This window comes from Prunus persica, chromosome G2 (assembly GCF_000346465.2).
Source record: "Prunus persica cultivar Lovell chromosome G2, Prunus_persica_NCBIv2, whole genome shotgun sequence".
Lineage (NCBI taxonomy): Eukaryota > Viridiplantae > Streptophyta > Magnoliopsida > Rosales > Rosaceae > Prunus > Prunus persica.
This window is the reverse complement of record NC_034010.1, coordinates 449,287-469,761: the sequence shown is the minus strand read 5'-3', so window position 1 is coordinate 469,761 and position 20,475 is coordinate 449,287. Positions and strand designations below refer to the sequence as shown.

Sequence of the window (20,475 nt, the reverse complement as noted above, 5' to 3'; positions counted from 1 at the left end):
ATTTTAATGGTCATCAAGCAATTGGGCACTGTCAACTAGGGATGGCAATGCTGCGAATCGGATCCAATCACCATTCCCGTTAAGTTTTTTTTCCATCCCTATCTCCATACGTAATATTCAAATTGGGGATTCCCCATCTCCGCTGTCGTTGGGGAATCACATTGCCCCATTACAAAAACGAGAAATTATATAATGATATCATAACACCACGTCAGCCGGTGATACTTCTATTCAAAATATGCTACGTATCATTTTTTAAAAATAATTAAAGCTTTTTTTATAGTTGGACTTTAAATCTATTTTTATCTTTAAAATAAAATTGAGAAAATAAGAACATCCAAAAGATAGAAGAACCATCGCCCACCCAACCCTGGCTTCCTTGGCTGATGCGCCCTTCCTATATTTTTCTTCTTCCGTCCATCTCTCTAAAAAAAACACCAATAACAATAATAATTTTGAATGAGAAAAAAATAAGTTATAAACTATTAGCCGCTCCGCAAGCGCTTCAGTGCCTGCATGAGACTTTTTTTTATTTATTTAAAAATTTAAATTTATTTTAGAATTAAGAAAGATAATGGGTAGTTGTGTTCCATAAAAATAAGATTCATTATCTGAATTTTATTTTAATTTTAATTTTTTAATATGAAAAAGTGTGAATTTACCATATTATCCTCATTTAATTAATAATTTCAATTTCTTAATGTTTGCATTAAGGGTTTAGGATTTATGGCCATTTTTGGTATTTTAAATGTTTTATCATTCTCTATCTTTTACTTTATATATATAGATTATTCTAGGGTAAAAAAAAAATAGAAAGTTTTGTTTTGGACTTACACTTTTTATGTATTATTTCATTCAATATATAATATTTGGAATATATATTATGGTGGGAGTTGTGAGACGCACGAAGAAGCCACTTAACAATATATTCACATAAAAAATAAATAATATACATATTGTATTCTAAATGATGCAGGTTGGGGTTGGAGTTGGCCCTGCCCTGACACTTTACCTAAAAATTTCCCACTCCTCAAACCTGATTTATATCCTTCATATCCGACCCATTAAGATCGAAGTCTAGCAAAAATCCTAACTCATGGGAAGAATTGTCATTCCTACTGTTAACTATTCCCTTCCCCGTTAAAGTAAGAAGAAATAGGGAAAAAAAAAAAAACTATTTATAAGACCATCTTTAATGGGGGAAAACATTAAAGATGTTTACTAAACAGTTAGGAATGATATTGAGTCCTTATAACTCAGTAGACTCAAAATTTGTGTCCAACAAGCTTTATTATTTATAAACCTTTGTAATTTATTTTTACGACTATTTTAACCTAAAATAATTGAAATTTCGAAACATAATTTTATTTCACTAAAAATAAAAACGAGTTAAATAAAACGCTTACAACAACCTTGGAAATGAAAATAATTAACGAAATTTTGGCAAAAAACAAGATAACAATATTAACGAAACATAAATTACCCGGTAAGTGCATAGCAGTCTTTGTTAATTTACTTGAGAAAAGAAAATTGTTGACGGAAAAAAAAAATATTACGAGAAACACAAAAATCTTCCCCAAAAAAAAAAAAAAACAAGGCGAGAGAGGAGCCGGTAGTGAAAGAAAGTCGCAGCCCTTACAATACTGAGAAGACTCTGTGTGTGGGTTCTCCAGTGCAAGTGATTTCTCCTCCGACCGCCGCTAATTTCACTCGCTCCACTCTCCAAAACCTCTTCTCCACGACTTTCGTTTCGTGTAGAACACAAAAGGTACACTCTTTACGACGACTTTTTGTTGCGGTATCTTGCGGTGTCTTTCGGGGTGGTCGGAACTTGAAGAAGTCTCCAAGAGCATATTCGAATTCGGTGGCAAGTGTGTTTAGGGTAGAAAGTGTTCGGTTTTGTTGGTTTTGGTTTTGATTGAGGGTATCAACTGCCCATGGACTACGAGCCCTACGATAGCAGCGGTGAGCTTACTTTGAAAGATTTCTTCTTTTCTTCGGTGATTAGGTTTTTGAAGTGATTTCTTTGCTGAGTTTGGGTTAGGGTTATGCTTTTCTCTTAATTCCGCACAAAAAATCTATGTATGCCATTCAGAACAGTAATTGGGGGTTTTTGGGGTTGGTTGCGCTTGCAGTGAACTTATTAGGGTTTTCCACTGTAATTATGGTGTTTAGCAATATATATTCACTTTCACTTTAACTATGCTTTGTCACAGAGCATGAGGCTTCTTTGATGAACTGGTAGCAAGTTGTTGCTTTATGGTATTTGAGTTTGAGCATTAACTTGGGAGCTTTGGTACCAAAGATTGTATATATGGCACCTCAAATTTACTTCGTTATTTGACATTGTTTTCTTCAAGTTAGTTCTTGGTTTTTGAAACTTGGGTTCCTCGAGTAAGCTTTTATTTGGGATCCATGATCTTTTTGAATGCTTCAGATAAGTTCATACCAAGTAGATGTGAAAGAAAAATTTATTTTCTTATTAACAGTGAATCGAAAATGAAAAACAAAGGAGAAGAAAAACGATATTTATTTATTTATTATTAGAAAAAAGAGCTAGTTGTGATATAATTCTTTTATTGGGACAAGTTGTGATAGAAATTAAGAAATGTTATTTCCAAAATTTCTGAAGAAAATTGAATTAATAATTGAATACAAATGATCAAACCTAGTTCTCGAGAGTTCAAATTTAAGCATGGTATTTAGTTAATAAGAAAAAATATATATATATATATATATATCATCCTTTTAGGCATGGTTATATCTGTAAATGGAAGTAATATCACCTCACGCAAATATACATGTTGTGGCTTAAACATTCACAGTGGTAGCTCTTGACTCCCTAATGAGAGCACCTATATTATGGATTTTAGTTTTTTATTCTGTGCACCTTTGAACTTTTTTTTTCAGTGTTCTTAGGCATCAGTGCATGTGTTTGCTTGAAGTTCATATATGTTTAGTTTCAGTTACTAAACAAAAGCCATTTTTGTTAGGACATTATTCTGTGCCATACCTTAGTTACAATATCTTATGAGGGAAAAAAAAAAAAAAAAAAAAAACCTTAGTTACGGAAAGGTTTTTGGATATATCTCAAGGACCTAATTGGTTTTGGAGTTGTTCTCTAAAGATGAGTTCTTTGAACGTGTTCTTCATTTACAATTAAGAAACTATTAGTGAAGGTACTCATCCCTTTGAGCTTGCTGTGTAGAAGTGAACTGCTTTAGTTGCCAACTTGGTTAGTTCTTAGGTTTGCACCTCTTCCAGAAATTAGAGATTTGAGAAGTTTTATTTTCAATTTCACTTTCTCCTGTACATTTGTGCCTAAGGACCTATTAAATAGGGTTGTGTCTAAAAAAATGGACCTATTAAGTAGAAGCTTTTAGGACTGTGTCTATGTGTCGAATAATCCGATCATTGTATCACTCTTGGCTTGTCATGCATAGGCGACCCACAAGATATTCTTTTTTAATTTTATTATTCCAAATTTCTGCGAATTCTGGCCAAACTGCAGACCTCATTTCATTCTCATTATTGATTTATGTTTGCATCTGTTCTGAATCTAAAATAAAATAAAATTGCAGGAACTGATGACGATCTTCCTCCATCACACCAAAATAGAATTCCCAGAGGGGGTCGTGTTGCAGGGAATGGAAGATCTGCTGTGGGTTCCGTCCCATATCCTAGGATGTATGGTGATACTGACATGGAAGCACAAATTCACCAGCTTGAGCAAGAAGCATACAGTTCAGTTCTAAGAGCCTTTAAAGCTCAAGCTGATCTCATTACTTGGGTACTTTATCATTTTTCTTCGTGGATCTAATATCTTTAATTTGCTTGATCAGGTTTAAATGACTGCTACATGAAATGTATTTTCTTCAGGAAAAGGAAAGTCTGATAACAGAACTTAGAAAGGAGTTGAGGCTATCGAACGAGGAGCATAGAGAACTTCTAGGACGGGTTAATGCAGATGATGTCATACGGAGGATAAGGTCTGATGATTTAAGAAACAAGATACAATCTTTGTTCTTTAATTGAGAAACGAGACCTATTCAGTATATTTTGTTACTTGGCTTCTTTTTTCTTTTAATGGGTACTGTGTTGGGTGATGCCATCAGGGAGTGGAGACAGGCTGGTGGGGCTCAACTCGGCATGCACAATACTGTGCAAGCAGCTCATGATCCAATACCCAGTCCTACTGTCTCTGCATCTCGCAAGAAACAGAAGATGACCCAGTCAGTACATTCACAATCCTTTGTTGGGCCATCGCCACCATTTCATCCACAGGCTACCGCATCCCACCAGCCATCTTCATCTACTCTTAAACGAGGGTCTGTCCCAGCCCCAGCCCCAGCCCCAGCCCCAGCCCCGGGAGCCAAGGGAAAGAAACATAAACCTGTGAGTTGAGGATTATCATTATAAAGTAAAACACACAGAAAAGCTTGCAGGTTATTGATTTCTTTGTTTGCTTCCCTTTCGTCTCATTATGTTCACAGGGTCAAATTTTACCGGGTGCTTCTTCAATGAAGCAGTTCCCTTCCACAGGTCCGACAGGAAGAGGTCAAGTTTCGAATAGAGTCTCTTCCGGTGCCATTGTCAATGAACCTGCTGAAGGAACGACATATGATCCCTTGATTGGCAGGAAAGTAAGGACTAGGTGGCCTGATGACAACAACTTTTATGAAGCTGTTATAACGGACTACAATCAAGCTGAGGTATCTGTTGGTCTTCTAAGTGTTACAGGAGTTCATTTTTCAGTAAAGCTATGTTAAGTCTTGTACCTGACATTCGTTCTTTTTTCCTTTTTTTTTTTTTTTTTTTTTGGTTTGGTTAGGGACGACATGCCCTAGTCTACGATATTAATTCTGCAAATGAAACTTGGGAGTGGGTTAATCTATCAGAGGTATGTTTGATGCGTTGTACCTGGGATTTGAAATTTTCTTGCCCACATGTCATTTTCATTACATATTTTCTACATATTACGTGTAGTAAAGCTATAAATACAGAAGCTTATTTGAGTGGTAAGATGCTCTTTTGAAAGCTGGATTGTCAATTCTTGACCACTTATGACTTTTACATTAAGTCAGATTCTTTTCCTGGATCATAAGTTGTCTTTTGGATAGTGGATGTAAAATGACTTCTCACTTAATTTATAAGGCTACCAATAGTTTACATGAAGTAATCAATTGTTTAATAAAGTTTGTTGCTTCTTGAAAAGACAACTTGATAATTTTATATTATAGTTCTGTGCTCTGTGCATAATGTTCTCTGTGTGTACGCATTTTGACAAGGCTTCCTAGTAATTTTCTTTAATGAATTCTTCTTCCTTCTTGCTTTTCTGCTCTCTGTTAACCAATGTTTTCTGAATTGCCCTCCTTGGCCAATTGGGTTTGTCCACTGAATAATGATACATAAATTTGCACACCATGCTCCAAGTAATATTTGCCTTTTACTCCTACTAGGTAGTTTCTGCTCTAAGATTAATGTACTGTTTTCTCTTGTGTTGATATTGCTGGATACTTTAAATTTGAAGGTTCATACATTTTAATTGTTTATTAGTGCGTTATAACAAGGTCTCTCTCTGGAGTCCACACACAATAAGGAAACCCTAATAATAATAGAGAAACAGAGAATAGTAAAGAAATCACAATTAAATAAACAAGCTCTGCATGATATAAAATTCCAATACTACAATAATTTGTAATCACAACCTGCATTTTTCTCACGCAATATTGGCATATTAATTACAGACAGTTTACAACTTTTCTTATACTGGCTTATAATTCCTTATGCAGATATCTCCTGAGGATATTCAATGGGTAGGTGAAGATCCTGGAATATCTCGTCGTGGGGGTTATGGTGGATCTGGTCATGGTATTAACAGATCTGTAGGCCGTGACAATGTTCCAGTTCCTGGAAGAGGTAGAGGGATCCCAAAGGGTCAATCAAGAAAAGATTTTCCACCGTCACAGAATGGCATTGGAAAGAAGGCTCCAGATGATATACAGTTACTTCACACTGATACTTTAATTAAGGAGGTTAGTAAAAGCAGGTTGATCAACAAATGGTCGATAAGTTGTTTGTTTTACTGCATGAAGCTTCAATTTTTTTGGTAAATTTGGACAGGTAGAGAGAGTCTTTGGTGCAAATCATCCAGACCCTGTTGAAATTGAGAAAGCGAAGAAAGTGTTGAAAGTAAGAAGGTTACCCTTTTTGGTTTTTGCATTTTTAAAGTTTCATCACAAGGTTTTCCTTATTTGGAAACGTGATTTATTAACTTTGAACAGGACCATGAACAAGCACTTATCGATGCAATTGCAAAGCTTGCTGATATTTCTGACGGTGAAAGCGGTAACTATTGTTCATCTTGTTTTGTTCTTGAAACCTTACCTTCCTGCATATATATAAGCTATGAATTGATTAGTGTCCACCAATTAGAGTCCGCTTAAGCAATTTCATAAATAGAAAGCTATTAATTGATTAGTGTCCTCGTCATTTTATAGAAAGCTGCATCAAACACAGTAGTGTCCTCTCTTGATGACGCATCTAGTGAAAGTTTATGCCATTTCCACCAAATAAGTCGTATCCGTTTGACTAAGATTTTTAGGATAGCAAGGTTAATGTTCCCATGCTGTATGGGTGTTTAATGGTAGCTTACAACTGGACTTTGATGTCTTGTGCAAAATTTTATATGACCTTCCTCTCCTTTTAACTTATTTTTAATTTATTTCTCTGGATGTCTCATCCAGGACCTTTGCCTTTAAACAGCTGACGGTGCCCAGCAGTTCTTACATAGGCAACCAATGGATCGAGAATGATAGATTACTGGTTTTAGATCTGAAGCAGCAAAGCGCATATTTGTGGTTACAAGGCTTGAAGCGGGCAATAATATGATAGGCAAAGCTATTAGGATGCAGAAGTGAAACAGATCTGGGTTGAAGGCCAGTTTTTTTGTACAATGATATGTTAATTACATAACCCAACATGTTAAAATTCTGGGTTTTGGTCTTTTCAGGATAGGCATTATTGTAGGATGAGAATTACTATAGCGGGGCAATAATTTCTTTTTAAATAGTGGGCATTATTAACCTAGGAAAGGGCTGATGCTTGTGTAATAGTGATTAGTGTGCCGTTGTGTAAATTATTCATCCTGTCTCCGTTTCGGTTTAAACCGAGGCATCTGTATCGAGGGTTTACTGCAAACTTGAGGAAGATAGAAAACCATTTTGGTTAGCCAAACGTTCTCCCTGTTCACTTCAACAAGAGAGAGACACTGCAAAAGCCATCAGTTACAAGTTTCATTTTGTGCACAAAATAAAACTAGACAACCTTAACTGTCTCTCGACTTCGAGTGATGTTTTTGTTTTCAATTTTAGAAGGGCTTTCAAGTTTGATTCTCTGATTGATTGAAAGAACGGTTGAAACTCAAGCATCAAATGCACAGTTTCAAGCATCAAATGGAAGTCTTTCTTTTCTTCTCTTTTTATCTGAACCAGCAATTTGGAATAACGTTCAATTTGGACATGTTTGACACCATGTTTGATGGGCGGTAGAGGGTAAACCTTCACGAACAGCTCTGCCTTAAGCAAAAAAAATTGAAGCATGCAATATGAGCATTCCAAGAATCACAAAAAGAGAAACGAAGAGAAATTAGGGCAAACTGAACCATCAAAGTTTAGCTTAAAAATAGGGAACTGCTGTCGACACTTTAAAAATCTCGAAGCAGTCCTCTATGTGCAATTTCTTTTCTCCCTTGTGTTTTTATAATGTATAAGTGGATTATGACTTTTTTTAAGTTTTAATAACAACTCCATGCCAACGGGGTCAAGGCTAGTGGAAAATGGTCTTGACTTGCAGACTAGAGGTCTTAGGTTTGAATCCCCATAACGTCATAGTTGTGTGTGTGTGTATGTGAGAAATCTCCCACCATGTACACTATTGCTTGTACTTAAATAATAATCATAAACTCCATAAAGACATATTTCTCTTCATTAGCTTACTCTTGATGCGCTTCATTTCTAAGGAACTTGTTTACTAGGAATAAGGAAACACGTCTTTGTAATAGTAAAGTTCGTTGGTCACAAAATGGTTGTGAGCGCTATCTTGACTTGTTTTCATGTCATGTCAAATATAATACCACTGCAAGTCCACACCACAACTACCTAAGCACGCACTTGTGACCTTACTTTCTATTCTGGTCAGCAATGTCAAATTGCAGGTACTTAATTAATTCATGCATTCACCAGACCTATGACATTCTTGATTTTAGAACAACACAGTCCAGCAAGACCAGAAGCTATTATGTAAGATGTCAAAATAGTTTTGATCAGACCTTAGATGGAGAGAATGGTGGCAATAGGAAGCTTAAAATCCTCATTGCAGGTGGGGGTATTGGGAGGCTAGTTTTGGCACTAGCAGCGAAACATGAAGGATTTGAAGTACAGGTCTTTGAGAAGGACTTGAGTGCAGTGAGAGGGGAGGGACAACACCGTGGACCGATTCAGCTTGTGAGTAGCGCTTTGGAGGTCCTGGAAGCCATTGACGAGAATGTTGCAAAACAAATCAAGGAAGCAGGTTGTGTTACTGGCAATAGGACCACTGGCTATGCCGACGGTCTCTCAGGTGAATGGTAAGCTTGATGCTATTGTTGAGTAACTTTGATTCATTATAGTGAATTGTACTTCTTTCTGAGTTTTTTATGTTATATATGGATCGCTATACTAACTTTTCGGTTTAGTTATTTTGATTTGAATTTCAGAGGATTTCATAGTTCTTGTGGTCAGAGGATGTTCCTATAACTCAAGTGCCAAATATCATAAGCAAAGATATCCACAATAGCTAGCTATTTTATTCTTTTAATCGCAAAAGCAAATGGATATTAGTCATTACCTTTTCCTGAGTTCTGTTTTTAACTCTGATTTTCGAGAAAAGAAAGAATTACGCTTTCAAGTTAGCATTTGATCCTTATTTTAATTTTTCTTCAGGATTATCAAGTTTGATCTTTCATCTCCAGCTGTAAGTAGGGGGCTTCCTCTCACTCTAGTAATATGCAGGATGGCACTGCAAGATATCTTACTCAATGCTGTTGGGTTGGACATTGTGAGAAACAAATCTAAAGTGGTGGACTTCCTTGAAGACCCTAGCAAGGTTGAATTAATTTTTGACTAATCTACTTTTTAATTCTTCACAGTTCTGTACAAATTTCTAACTTCTATCTGTGGATTATTAGGTCACTGTGATCCTTGAAGATGGCCAGCAATATGATGGTGAGGTTTTAGTAGGAGCTGATGGAATATGGTCAAAGGTAAGTTATCTCCTTTTTGAACTATTTCCAATGTATGTGTATGTATGTATGCACTTATCAACTTCCTTACTTATTGTTTCTTCATCACTAGGTGCGCGCAAAATTATTTGGGGAACGGGAAGCAAAATATTCAACTTACACATCCTACAGTGGAGTGACAAACTTTGTGCCACCATATATTGATAGTGTTGCGTAAGTAATAAAAATGGTTTAATTTCTTATGACAAACTGGATTTATGAATGGACCAAAGTGGAAGTTCAGCACAAAATAAACAAAGCACATGAATGTTTTAATTCAGTAATCTTGGTTGTGCTGGTATGAAGGTACCGGATCTTCTTGGGATTGAACCAGTGCTTTGTTGCAACGGATGTTGGGAATGGAAAGATACAATGGTTTGCCAACCATAAAGAGCAGCCCATGAGCAATGATCCTCCTGAAGGCACACTCCTCTCTGCCCCCTCCTTCCCTCTCCCTTCTCTATGTTGCTGACTAGTGATAACGTAAATATCATGCCTTTCGATGTTGCAGGTAAAAAGAAGAGGCTCCTCGAGAAATTTGGTAACTGGTGTCCTGAAGTGGTTACACTAATTCAAAAAACACCAGAGTCCATGATTTTACGGAGAGATATCTATGATAGAGACATGATTTACACCTGGGGAGCCGGGCGTGTTACTCTGCTGGGTGATGCTGCTCATCCAATGCAGCCGAATCTTGGCCAAGGGGGTTGCATGGCAATTGAGGTATGTTATCGTTTAATACATTTATCTTTAGCATGCAGCATCATGCAGCCTGCATGTCAGAAAAATGGAAACAAATTAAGGTATTTTTCCCATGTGCTCATTAGTCATTACCTGGGAGATTTTGTATGTGCAGGATTGTTACCAACTTATACATGAGCTTGTTCAAGCTTCCGAAAGTGACTCAAATGTTCAAATATCGGAAGAAATTGTCTTGGCACTAAGAAGGTAGATTTTAGGAAACCCTATCTCTTGCAAACCAGTCTCACACTCCTAGTTTTAGGTTTAAATCTTGAAATAGACTGAATTTACAAACTTTTGTTTAATCAAAAGATCTTCAATCTTGCGTATTAAATTTGGCTACATCACGATGATAATCAGATATGCAAACAAAAGATTGTGGCGTGTTGGCTTAGTGTTTGCAGCCAGCCGATTTGCTTCAAAAATGCTTGCCAGTTACAAACCTTACATAGAGTTTAAAATTGGTCCTCTGGCTGTAAGTTTTCTCCACCCAGTCTCTTGCTTCAACCTCCTCAAAGCTTTTCCTAACTTTCATTCAAAAGAAAGAAAAAAAGAATAAATGTAGCTCATTTCATTTTGTTCTTGTGGTTGCAGCATCTATTAACTCAGCAGATAACGCACCCTGCAATTCCTGTATTTCGTGCATTTCTGCAAATTTGTTTGCCAAAATTTATGGCTTGGATCACAGCAGGGCATGGGTAAAGGAACAAGAAAAAATAAAATCAATGCCAAATTCGTTTGCACATATATATATATCCCTATATCCTCTCAACGTAACCACCTTAATTGAAAATCCTCGACTGGGCACTTGAAAAACTTGACATATCTGAAACAGATGAAAAACATACATGTATCATTCATGTTGCTCTTCTTGCTGCAGGTTATGCCTCAAAAGATAGAGAAACCAATGCAAAGTACAGGACAGAAAACAGCCTTAGATGACTTCAATTTTTTGTTTCATTCCTAGTTATGAGAAATGCATCAACTACTGTTCGAACAAATGTGAAATGTTTTAAAGGAAGCAGGGTTTAATTAAAAACATCTGTCACTGATCATTATCAAAAACGTACAGACTTTCCAACTCACATCAAGTTCTGTGTGAAAGAGGAGTGCATAGCGTATGCGGAGATGGATATAGGAAAGGAGTCTAGTTGTTATGCTGCTGTGTGATAAAACATTCATCTGCGGAATTCCATAACTAATGTTTCTTTTATATATTATATACATATGCTTCCTAGTTTCCACTATCTTTAAACGGCAACTTCATTCATTAGATAACCTTCAACAATACAACTAACACCAAGCGCAAAATGGGGACAAAACTAGCATGCTAAAAAAGCAAAAGTAAAGCGGACAAAAGCCATGCAAACAACTACTAGCCCGCATAAACGATTAAGGATGATCTCAAGCCAAGCCCACAAAACTCAAAATAACCAAAACCTATGCAGACATAGAACTTTGCAGATTGCAAAGTGACGTTTGCAATATGCATATTTTATAAATCAATTTTCGCTAATATTTGTCTGGCAATATAAGATGTCTGTACTGTGACCAATACTATGAACCATATGGTTAGTTATGCTACGTGTCCATTTCCAATTGCCTGGGAAATCCTTTCCATTTTCGGTGTACAAAGGCTATAGTTTCCAACCAAAAAACAAGGGGCTGTTTGATCAAAGGTTAATTAACATTGAAGAGAAAGGTGGCAAAAGGAAGCTTAAAATTCTGATTGCAGGTGGGGGTATTGGGGGCCTTGTTATGGCATTGGCAATGGCAGCAAAGCATAGAGGATTTGATGTAGAAGGACCTGAGTGCAGTGAGAGGGGAGGGGCAACACTGATGCCCAATCCAACTTTTGAGTGGTGCTTTGGCGGTGATGGAAGCCATTGATGAGAATGTTGCAAAACAGATCATGATGGCGGTCATCAACATAAAACCTCTTCCCCCACCAAAGAAAGTTTCAAACAAAAATCATAATCCAATGATTAATTTAGTTGTACAAGTCTAGAGAACTTCAAGATCTTATTTGTTTGAATGGAGGTGCCTCCAACATCATAACTGAAATTACTTGTAGGATTACTAAAAAATGCCTAAAGAGGGGTGAATAGGCTAATTTAAGATTATAATCAATAAATAAAAAATAAACTTCGGTAGCAAAATTGATATAGCTTATCAATTTGGAAACGTGCTGAGCATAAAATAAAAGAACACGTAGAGAATTATTTTACGTGGTAAAACCCCACCTCCGGGGAAAATCCACGCGACTCCTCAGTCCAACACGAATCCACTATAGAACGATGATTACAAGAAGTACTTACACACTTATCCTAGACACATTCTAGATAATGTTTATCGACTTCTTCGTAACTCAACTTCTGTCACGGGATGATCTTTAACACTCTTTATGTTGAACGCAATACTAGTCATGATTGCTTCAAGCTCGCCGGAGGAAAACCGACACCACGGTCTTGGTGCCCTGAACCGTATGAGTCACCGAACATTCATATGAATGATTAAAGTGTTTGATGAATCACCAAGTAAACATGGAACACTTGATGATTTATCTTCAAATAAAAACTCAGCTTTCCAAAGTTTATGGATTGAAAATATGATTGTGAAAGCTCTCCAAACAAAGAAGACAAAGGTACTTTTTCTTTACACGAAAGATAACATGTTGAAAACACGATTTGAATAAAATCAAAAAGATATTTTCCTATTCTAATGATGATCACGCGTAAAGCCCAAAACCAATAGGAAACTAAAAACCCAATAAGGAAATTTATGATAATCCCACCATTAAAGGAGTCCTAATATTCTTAGGTCAACTACCAAGAATATCTCAACACCTTTAATAATGTGATCGAATTAAAACTTGATTTGCAAGTAAATTACTTTAAAAGATAAGTAACAAATCATGGATAAGATAAAGAAAGAATAAGTAAAAAGATATTGCAAAATATGCCTAAATGAGATGCACTCCTAAGTGGATTCTAATTGATTAAAATCAAGGAAGATCAAGGAAATAAAATCATATTAGATTCCAAAAAAACATTCTTATTATGAGTGCATGAAAAATGACATGTCTTACCCTTCAAATCAAATGTCTCATACGTGTTAAGTCACAATTCTGGAATTCGAGATTGCTGAGTTGTTTCAATCCTGCAGTTTTTGGAAATCAGAGACAACAATTTTGCTTCAAACCTATAGCTAAATGACACTTCCAAACCAATACTAAGTTCTAGGAAATGCCAACACAATTTCATACTAACAATCTCCCCCTTTAGCATTTCCTAAACAAAACACCTATTACAACTTAAACAAAATTGCATGGGATTTAACAAATAAAATCCTACTCTAAACTCAGAGCTCTGAATCCCTGCACATTATAAAACAACAAAACCAGTGAAGCATGTGGGAGAAGAAATGTAATTCAAAGCAAAACTACAACATCACTCCCTCTTAATTCTACAACACAATCTCTCACCCTTTTTTTATCATAATTTCACATAGTCATCTCTCCCTCTTTTTGTTAGGAAATCCAAAGGGCAAGGAAAGAACATAAGGGAGCATATATAATAGCAAAAATAGGAGGAGAAAATTAGTTTGCAATCCCAACATATAAAGGCATAGAGATTAACCAATGAAGCATTTAAGAGGCTTTATCTTGTCGTGAATGTAGGTTGCTCAACATGTGGGGCTACTTGAAAGCACTACTAAGGAAGGCACTTTTGATGTCCATTTGGCAACAAGCAATAACCTCACCAACTCCAAATATGCCACAGGTGCAAAAGTCTCATCTTTCATAGCCAAGATCCATTCATCACCTACAAGAACAACATAAACAATTTTAGGTTCAATTGTATAAACATAATACATGATACTTACCTCTTCGTTTACTTGTCTTCTGCTCTTCATTCTGTCATACATATTTCCAAAGAAATATTCTTGCGAACATGTTGTGCTACAAGTCTGCAACTGACAGGATTCACAGTGGCACTGCAATCCTTGGATTCAGTTTATCATGTGTCCTTCTCAGTAATTATGATATTCAAGCGAAGCTTGAGGTGCAACATGAAGCAAAGCCTAGCTGCAAAATTAAACAAGAAGCATAAAATGACACTATGTTTGAAAATTTAAAAAAAATCATTTATTTTTATTTTTATTTTTATTTTTTAAGGACTTAAACAAAAACTAAAAACTACCACTGAAAGAAAAATAATAAACATGATCATATCATCTTGTGCATTTGAACAATAACTCTCCCCCTAAAGATATGTCAAGGATGAAGACAATTATAGCATCTAAGAAAAATAAGATAAAAAATAAAGGGAATAAACTGAAACAAGAAAATAAAAGAAACATAATTAAACATCAATGACTATGCCAACATTATACCAAGACTCCTTCTTCATACAAAATAAAAATAAAAATCATGAGCACGTGCCAACACTATGCAAAAGGATAGACAAATAGAGCCAATACTAATATCTGTCTAGGAGCATTTGAAGCAAAGCCTGTTAGGATTTAAGGCACATCAAATCACAAAGGTTTAATCAAACACAAGGATTATAAAATGGAGAATCAAAAGTATTTGTAAGCAATAAAGTCCATCAAATGAGCAAACATCAAAGCCCAATCTCGTGTTATGTAAATAAACTTGCTTAATAACAAAGAAAAAGTCCAACCAAGAACATAGAATAAACACATACAAAATGCATACAGAGGTCACCACTTTCACCTTCTTCTTTTTTTCTTTTTCCTTTTTTTTAAATGCTAACTTTATCAAGCTTTCTACAATACCCATGTAACGGGTGTTAAATCAATGTGCTCAAGTCAATTGACTTTAAGACAATGGGTGTTAAAGCACCCCTAGGATGTACTAACCCAAGTCATGTAGGCTACAAAGTGGAACAATGTGTACAAGATCAAAGCTTTTTAACGCGAACCTCGACGTTGGTCAGACAAGAGGCCCGATTACTTGGCAAGGATCAAACACTTATTTTACTTTACTTTTAATTAAAGAGATGTTATAAATTTGTGAGCTCAGTAGCAAAAAATACAATGCAAATCTAGTATCAAGACAAGGCAAAGTGATGATTCATTCAAAATTATTAAGCAAGATTAGAGTGTATGTGCTATATGTGAGACAAGAGATTTAATATAAAAAAGCATTTAATTGACCTTATAAAAAACAAAGACAGTCGAGAATCATTCACATAAACCCAATATTAATGTGCCCAAGGTGATCCAACGCCAAAAATCCAATCTAAGATCAACAAAAACTTCCATACGTTAGTAGGATTGATATTGCTTATCAAACCCTGCATGTGCTGAACAAAGTACTTAGAATGTAATCCAATTTATGTTACAAAAATAGAGAAGAGAATAGCTGGAGTCTTTTGGCATGCATCAAAACACAAACAATTATTCAAAAGAACAAATACCTAAAGACTTCCTAAGAGTGTCAAATCGAATATTATCTTAAGGTTTTGCAACAAGACATTTAAGATCCAAATTTTCTAAAGCAATGGGTTCATGCACAATATTAGTGGAGGTAAACATACAATTATGATTTTCCTTTTTCCTCCAAACTAACTTTGTCTTAGTTGACGGCAAACAATGAAAAGAAGATAGTTTGGATAAGTGTTTTACCTCTTTCAAAAGATTTTTCCACCCATGACATAAGAATTTGAACTAACAAATTTGTTTCGAAGCTTATTGCATCTTGGTCTTATGTGGCCATGAGTTCCACAAAAGTGACAAATTGGAATGAATTTCTTGACTTCATGAGCAGCAGAAGGTTCAATAAGTGAAGAAGATTTGACAAACTTTATTTTAGACACAAGGGAAGACTTATTACTTGGTTCAAATCCCAAGCCTCGTTTGTCACCATCTCTTCTTCCCATGCTAATCATCTTGTCAATTTTTTTTTTTGCACCAATGTTTAAAGAAACAATCCTTTTCTTTGATTTTTTAAGTTCAAGTTCAAGGGCTTTGTTGTCATAAGTTAGAGATGCAATTAATTTATTTTGATTAGTCAATTTTTTCTACAAAAACATCAATATTTCGTTCATACCTGCACTTAACTTTTCGGAATCTACATCAGAGGATTGAAACTCGTTTGCAATCCTACAATTTTTCAACTTCAGCACGGCAATGGATTTTACGAGCTCTTCATTTTGTTTGCTGAATTTCTGAGAAGCAACCAACATATCATCATATTTGTTCATGATAAACTCAATATTCATATCTTCACAATCATCATCCTTCTTCGTTGGTTTATCCAAGCTTACAGCCGTGATAAGCGCAATGGCTTCTCATTATTTTCAGAGTCAGAATCACTGTCACTCCAAGTAGTATGCAGTGCCTTATTCTTCCCATCCTTTTGTTTCTTTAAGGTGTTGGCACATTCCAAAGATATATGTCCATAGCCTTCACATTCGAAACATTGGACCTTTTCTCTTAGATTCTTTCGTTCATTTGACTTGCGAGAGACCATCAGTATAGTCAACGAACCTATTTTTAGAATTTATACATTTTGAATCTCGACTCCTTGGATCTTGATTTTTGAGAAAGTTCATGAATCGTCTTGTGAGAATTGTTAATTCCTCATTACTGCAGTCCTCATTTGAATGCCCATCGTCTTCTTCGTTCACAACTTTGAAAGCAACAATTTTGCTCTTTTTAGGAGCTAGATGTTTCATCTCATAAGTTTGTATAGATCCTATGAGTTCCTGAACTTTTAAGGTGTTTAAGTCACAAATCTTTTCAATAGCCTGATCATTGGTTGAAACCGTTGAGGCAAAGATCTCAAAATCTTTTTCACAACCTTATCTTTTGGAATTTTTTCACCTAAACTTGAACATGCATTCACGATGACGCAAAGTTTAGCATAAAATTCAGAAAAAGTTTCATTCTCATCCATCATGATTGTCTCAAACTATAAAGTGTGCATTTGAAGCTTGGCTCCCTTGATAGTATATGTTCCTTCATGAGTAACCTGCAAAATATCCCAAGCTTCCTTAGAAGTATCATAACAAGATATATATTCAAATTGATCAAAAGAGACAGTAGTAAATAAAGCATTTAACCCATTTTGATTATTAGTGTTGTGTGTGACTTCTGCAGTGGTCCACTCCTTTCAAGTTTTGAGGACTGTGGTTTCTTCATCTCATTTTTCGATATTCTTTGTGGGTTTAGGAAATCCTTGAACCATTGTATTCCATACACGTTCATCTAAGGACCAAAGGAACGACTTCATTTTGGCCTTTCAGGCGCCATAGTTGTTGCCATCGAAATATAGTGGATGTGTGCAACAGAGCTGCGGCACGATCCATCCTAAGGCATGTCGGATCTTGCTGAGTATGTTCAGCAACCTACTCTGATGCCAATTGAGATTACTTGTAGGATGACTAAAAAATGCCTAGAGGGGGGTGAATAGGTCAATTTAAGATTATAATCAATAAACAAAAAATAAACTTCGGTAGCAGGATTGATATGGCTTATCAATCCTCAAATGTGCTGAGCATAAAATAAAAGAACACGCAAAGAATTATTCTATGTGGTAAAACTCCACCTCTGGGAAAAATTCAGGGGACTCCTCAGTCCAACATGAGTCCACTATAGAACGATGATTACAAGAAGTACTCACACACTTATCCTAGACATATTCTAGATAATATTTTTCGACTTCGTCGTAACTCAAGTTCTGTCACAGGATGATCTTTGACACTCCTTATGTTGAACGCAATACTGGTCACGATTGCTTCAAGCTCGCCGAAGGAAAACTGCCACCACGGTCTTGGTGCCCTCAACCAAGGATTAAAATATCGGCCATGCAGATGATATCAAGCCTCCAATTGAGGGATATTTTAGGGGATATATCGTTATTGTTTTACGTATCGGGAAAAAATCAACAAAACTGACAGATATAGGCATTGAAACAAATAATTTTGGTGTAAAACTTTCATAGATGTTATGTACTTTATCAATAAATGTATTGAACAAATAAAACTCAAAATTTACTAATAATAAGATATACATATGATGAAATATAAGTGGTATGTAATGCATGTTAATGAAAAGTTTGAAAATAAAATGTTGATTAGAATAAATAAACCATGCATAAATCCGTTGTTTGTTTAAACATTGGATTACAATTTAGATAAGCCTCAGTCTACATAAATGAAGAGCTCCTATGATATTCAAACAATGAGGAACAACCATCTAGATTCATACAGTAGTCATACCAAGTCATATAACCCTAGCAATTTGTAAGCCATGTTTGAACATGGTGCACATAGGTCTCTCTTGAGCTCTCTATTGTCCTCCCATATATGGGATAATTAGGATTAACCAAACTAGTAGGTCTATAATCTATTTTATCATCTTGAGCTCTATTGAAGATATTCAAAGATTACATAATATATTGTACATTATTTGTTACATTGTATAGGATTAGTCAACTTCTCTGTTAAGTCTTGTACAAATTAGTGCCTTTAACTTAGGATAAATTACCTTCCTTAGGTAGTCTTTTTGGCTTTATATATTGGCCTTCCTCTGTATTGCAACATACAAATATACAAGATATTATTTTACAAGCTCCATAACTAGTTCCACTCTAATCAGACATGACATAACCATAACCATCATAAGATTCATTTGAGTTAGTACTAGGTCTAGTTCCTATGCTCATAGATGGATTAGAGGTATGTGGGCAGTGGACTGTGTATAGATTCTTCATATTAATAAATTGTAGGGTTCTTGGCAAGGATTCGCTATTTTTGGGTTTCAATTTGCTTCAATTGCCTTCAAAACTTTTGAATTTTTTTTGGGTTATATTATGGATATCGGGAAATATCAGAGATATCACACTTATCTGGGATATATCGTCGATATAAGGGAATATATGGCTTTACCCTCTAGTATCGGTGTCGACAGTTGAAAATACCGATATATCGGTGTATCGACCGATATTTCAATCCTTACCCTTAACCGTATGAGTCACTGAACATGCATATGAATGATAAAAGCGTTTGATAAATCACCAAGTAAACATGGAACACTTGATGATTTATCTCTGTAGGGCCTTTTTTCTTCCGGCAGCTACAAATGGGCTGGGCTGTCGTAAATGGTTGATTGATGAAATTGTCCCCTTTGTCTGAGTTCGAAAAATCAAGCCCCAAAAGCGCTTCAAAAGGGCAGTAGAGCCTTAGGAAGCGTTCTGGTTACCTTCACCAACTAAAACAAAAGCAACTTACAGATTATTTCTTTATACTTACAGATAAATTTTCTAGCTTGGCATGAGAGGCTTGTGGCATGGAAGCAAAATCAGCATGAGTTTAACACCAAAGAGGAAAATATGGCTTTCTAGGGAGAAATGGGAGTGTTAAGGTGAGGAAGAAAAGGTTTGCAAGAAGATTTGGCTGAGAAGAGGTAAAGGAAGAACAATGTTCTTCCGGCAGCTTGACAGATTCTGAAAGTGGTCTGCCAGAAGAGGAAAATAGAGAAGAAGGGTAAATAGTGCACGAAATTGCTGGGTTTTGCAGGCAAGAGAGGAAGCTTGCTCTCTAGGTGTGTGTTTTTCTTGGTTAGGTAAAAGAGGCCCCTTTTATAGCCGCTGGAAGCCATCTTTTTCCAAGAAACCCTAATGGTTTCTATCTAATTTGGCCAAGCTTTTTCCTTCCTTTCTCCTCCCCTTCTTTGACTTATCTTATTTTAGCAAAATCTTCTCTGTTTATTTGCACAAAATCAGAAATTTTGGGGGCTCAAGGCCCCCTTTCCCGCAACAGTTTCAGTGGGAGACTTCCATTCCCAGCCATCTCCTTCCTTTCTTTCTTTCCTTTTTCCATGGCCAGGTCTGATGGGGGAAGGAATTGGGGTATGTATGCTGGTTCGAAGGGTGCTTCTTTTCCTGGCAACTTGCGCATTCATATCCCTTAGTACTTCGAGTGTTTTGTGCTTGGAAATTGTTCTTTCCCATGTGCTGGAGCCTTTTAGCAGCCTACACACATGGATATTTTGGCTTTCATCGTGGCTTTTGTTTTTAGCTAGGTGCTGGAGATTTTCCATATATTTTCTTGAGTTGCTTGGGCCTTCTAGGACAATAAGTTGGTTTATCAAGTGAATGGGCTAACTTCATCAATTGTTGGGCCATTTTGGTTGAGTTAATGGACTATTTTGGTTGAAGTAATAGGCTATTTTTCTCTCTTTGTGCTCACCCACATATTTGGGCCTAAGAAATGGGCTTGAGTTCTGGGGCTCCTAAGCAACCCCGAGACTTCCATTTCTCGGCCCATCAATGGGCCTCATGTCTACTTATTACCAACCATACCACAACCCACTCAAGCAAGCCCAGGGCATCTTGCGTGGTTTGGGTCCACTTAAGCTTGTAGCGTGGCGTGTTGCTTATTTGC

At 36.1% G+C, this 20,475-nt stretch overlaps 2 protein-coding genes across 3 annotated transcripts; both read left to right on the top strand.

Annotated features, from left to right (window-relative positions):
- LOC18787168 (protein EMSY-LIKE 3) lies at positions 1,380–7,364 on the top strand. Of its 2 annotated transcripts, XM_020558107.1 has the most exons (10): positions 1,380–1,965; positions 3,582–3,790; positions 3,880–3,989; positions 4,116–4,395; positions 4,494–4,712; positions 4,832–4,900; positions 5,793–6,035; positions 6,124–6,192; positions 6,285–6,348; positions 6,747–7,364. In XM_020558107.1, the coding sequence occupies exons 1-10, from the start codon at positions 1,938–1,940 to the stop codon at positions 6,767–6,769; spliced, it is 1,314 nt and encodes a 437-aa protein (XP_020413696.1). In that variant the 5' UTR covers positions 1,380–1,937; the 3' UTR covers positions 6,770–7,364. The 2 variants fall into 2 exon arrangements, with proteins under 2 accessions (XP_020413696.1, XP_020413697.1); XM_020558108.1 differs by lacking the exon at positions 1,380–1,965 and having other exon boundaries at positions 3,655–3,743; positions 3,843–3,989.
- Positions 8,202–10,892, top strand: LOC18787006 (zeaxanthin epoxidase, chloroplastic). Its single transcript, XM_020556472.1, has 9 exons — positions 8,202–8,626; positions 8,982–9,144; positions 9,227–9,301; positions 9,393–9,493; positions 9,626–9,741; positions 9,831–10,042; positions 10,176–10,267; positions 10,421–10,535; positions 10,655–10,892. The coding sequence occupies exons 1-9, from the start codon at positions 8,202–8,204 to the stop codon at positions 10,760–10,762; spliced, it is 1,407 nt and encodes a 468-aa protein (XP_020412061.1). The 3' UTR covers positions 10,763–10,892.

Bases quoted from the DNA above. Each gene is read 5' to 3' on its own strand.
- LOC18787168 (XM_020558107.1), top strand. From the start codon at position 1,938: ATGGACTACGAGCCCTACGATAGCAGCG. The intron at 6,036-6,123 runs GTTAGTAAAAGC...AAATTTGGACAG, and splicing joins CTGATACTTTAATTAAGGAG to GTAGAGAGAGTCTTTGGTGC. The intron at 6,193-6,284 runs GTAAGAAGGTTA...AACTTTGAACAG, and splicing joins AAGCGAAGAAAGTGTTGAAA to GACCATGAACAAGCACTTAT.
- LOC18787006 (XM_020556472.1), top strand. From the start codon at position 8,202: ATGTCAAATTGCAGGTACTTAATTAATTCATGCATTCACCAGACCTAT. The intron at 8,627-8,981 runs GTAAGCTTGATG...ATTTTTCTTCAG, and splicing joins GACGGTCTCTCAGGTGAATG to GATTATCAAGTTTGATCTTT. The intron at 9,302-9,392 runs GTAAGTTATCTC...CTTCATCACTAG, and splicing joins CTGATGGAATATGGTCAAAG to GTGCGCGCAAAATTATTTGG.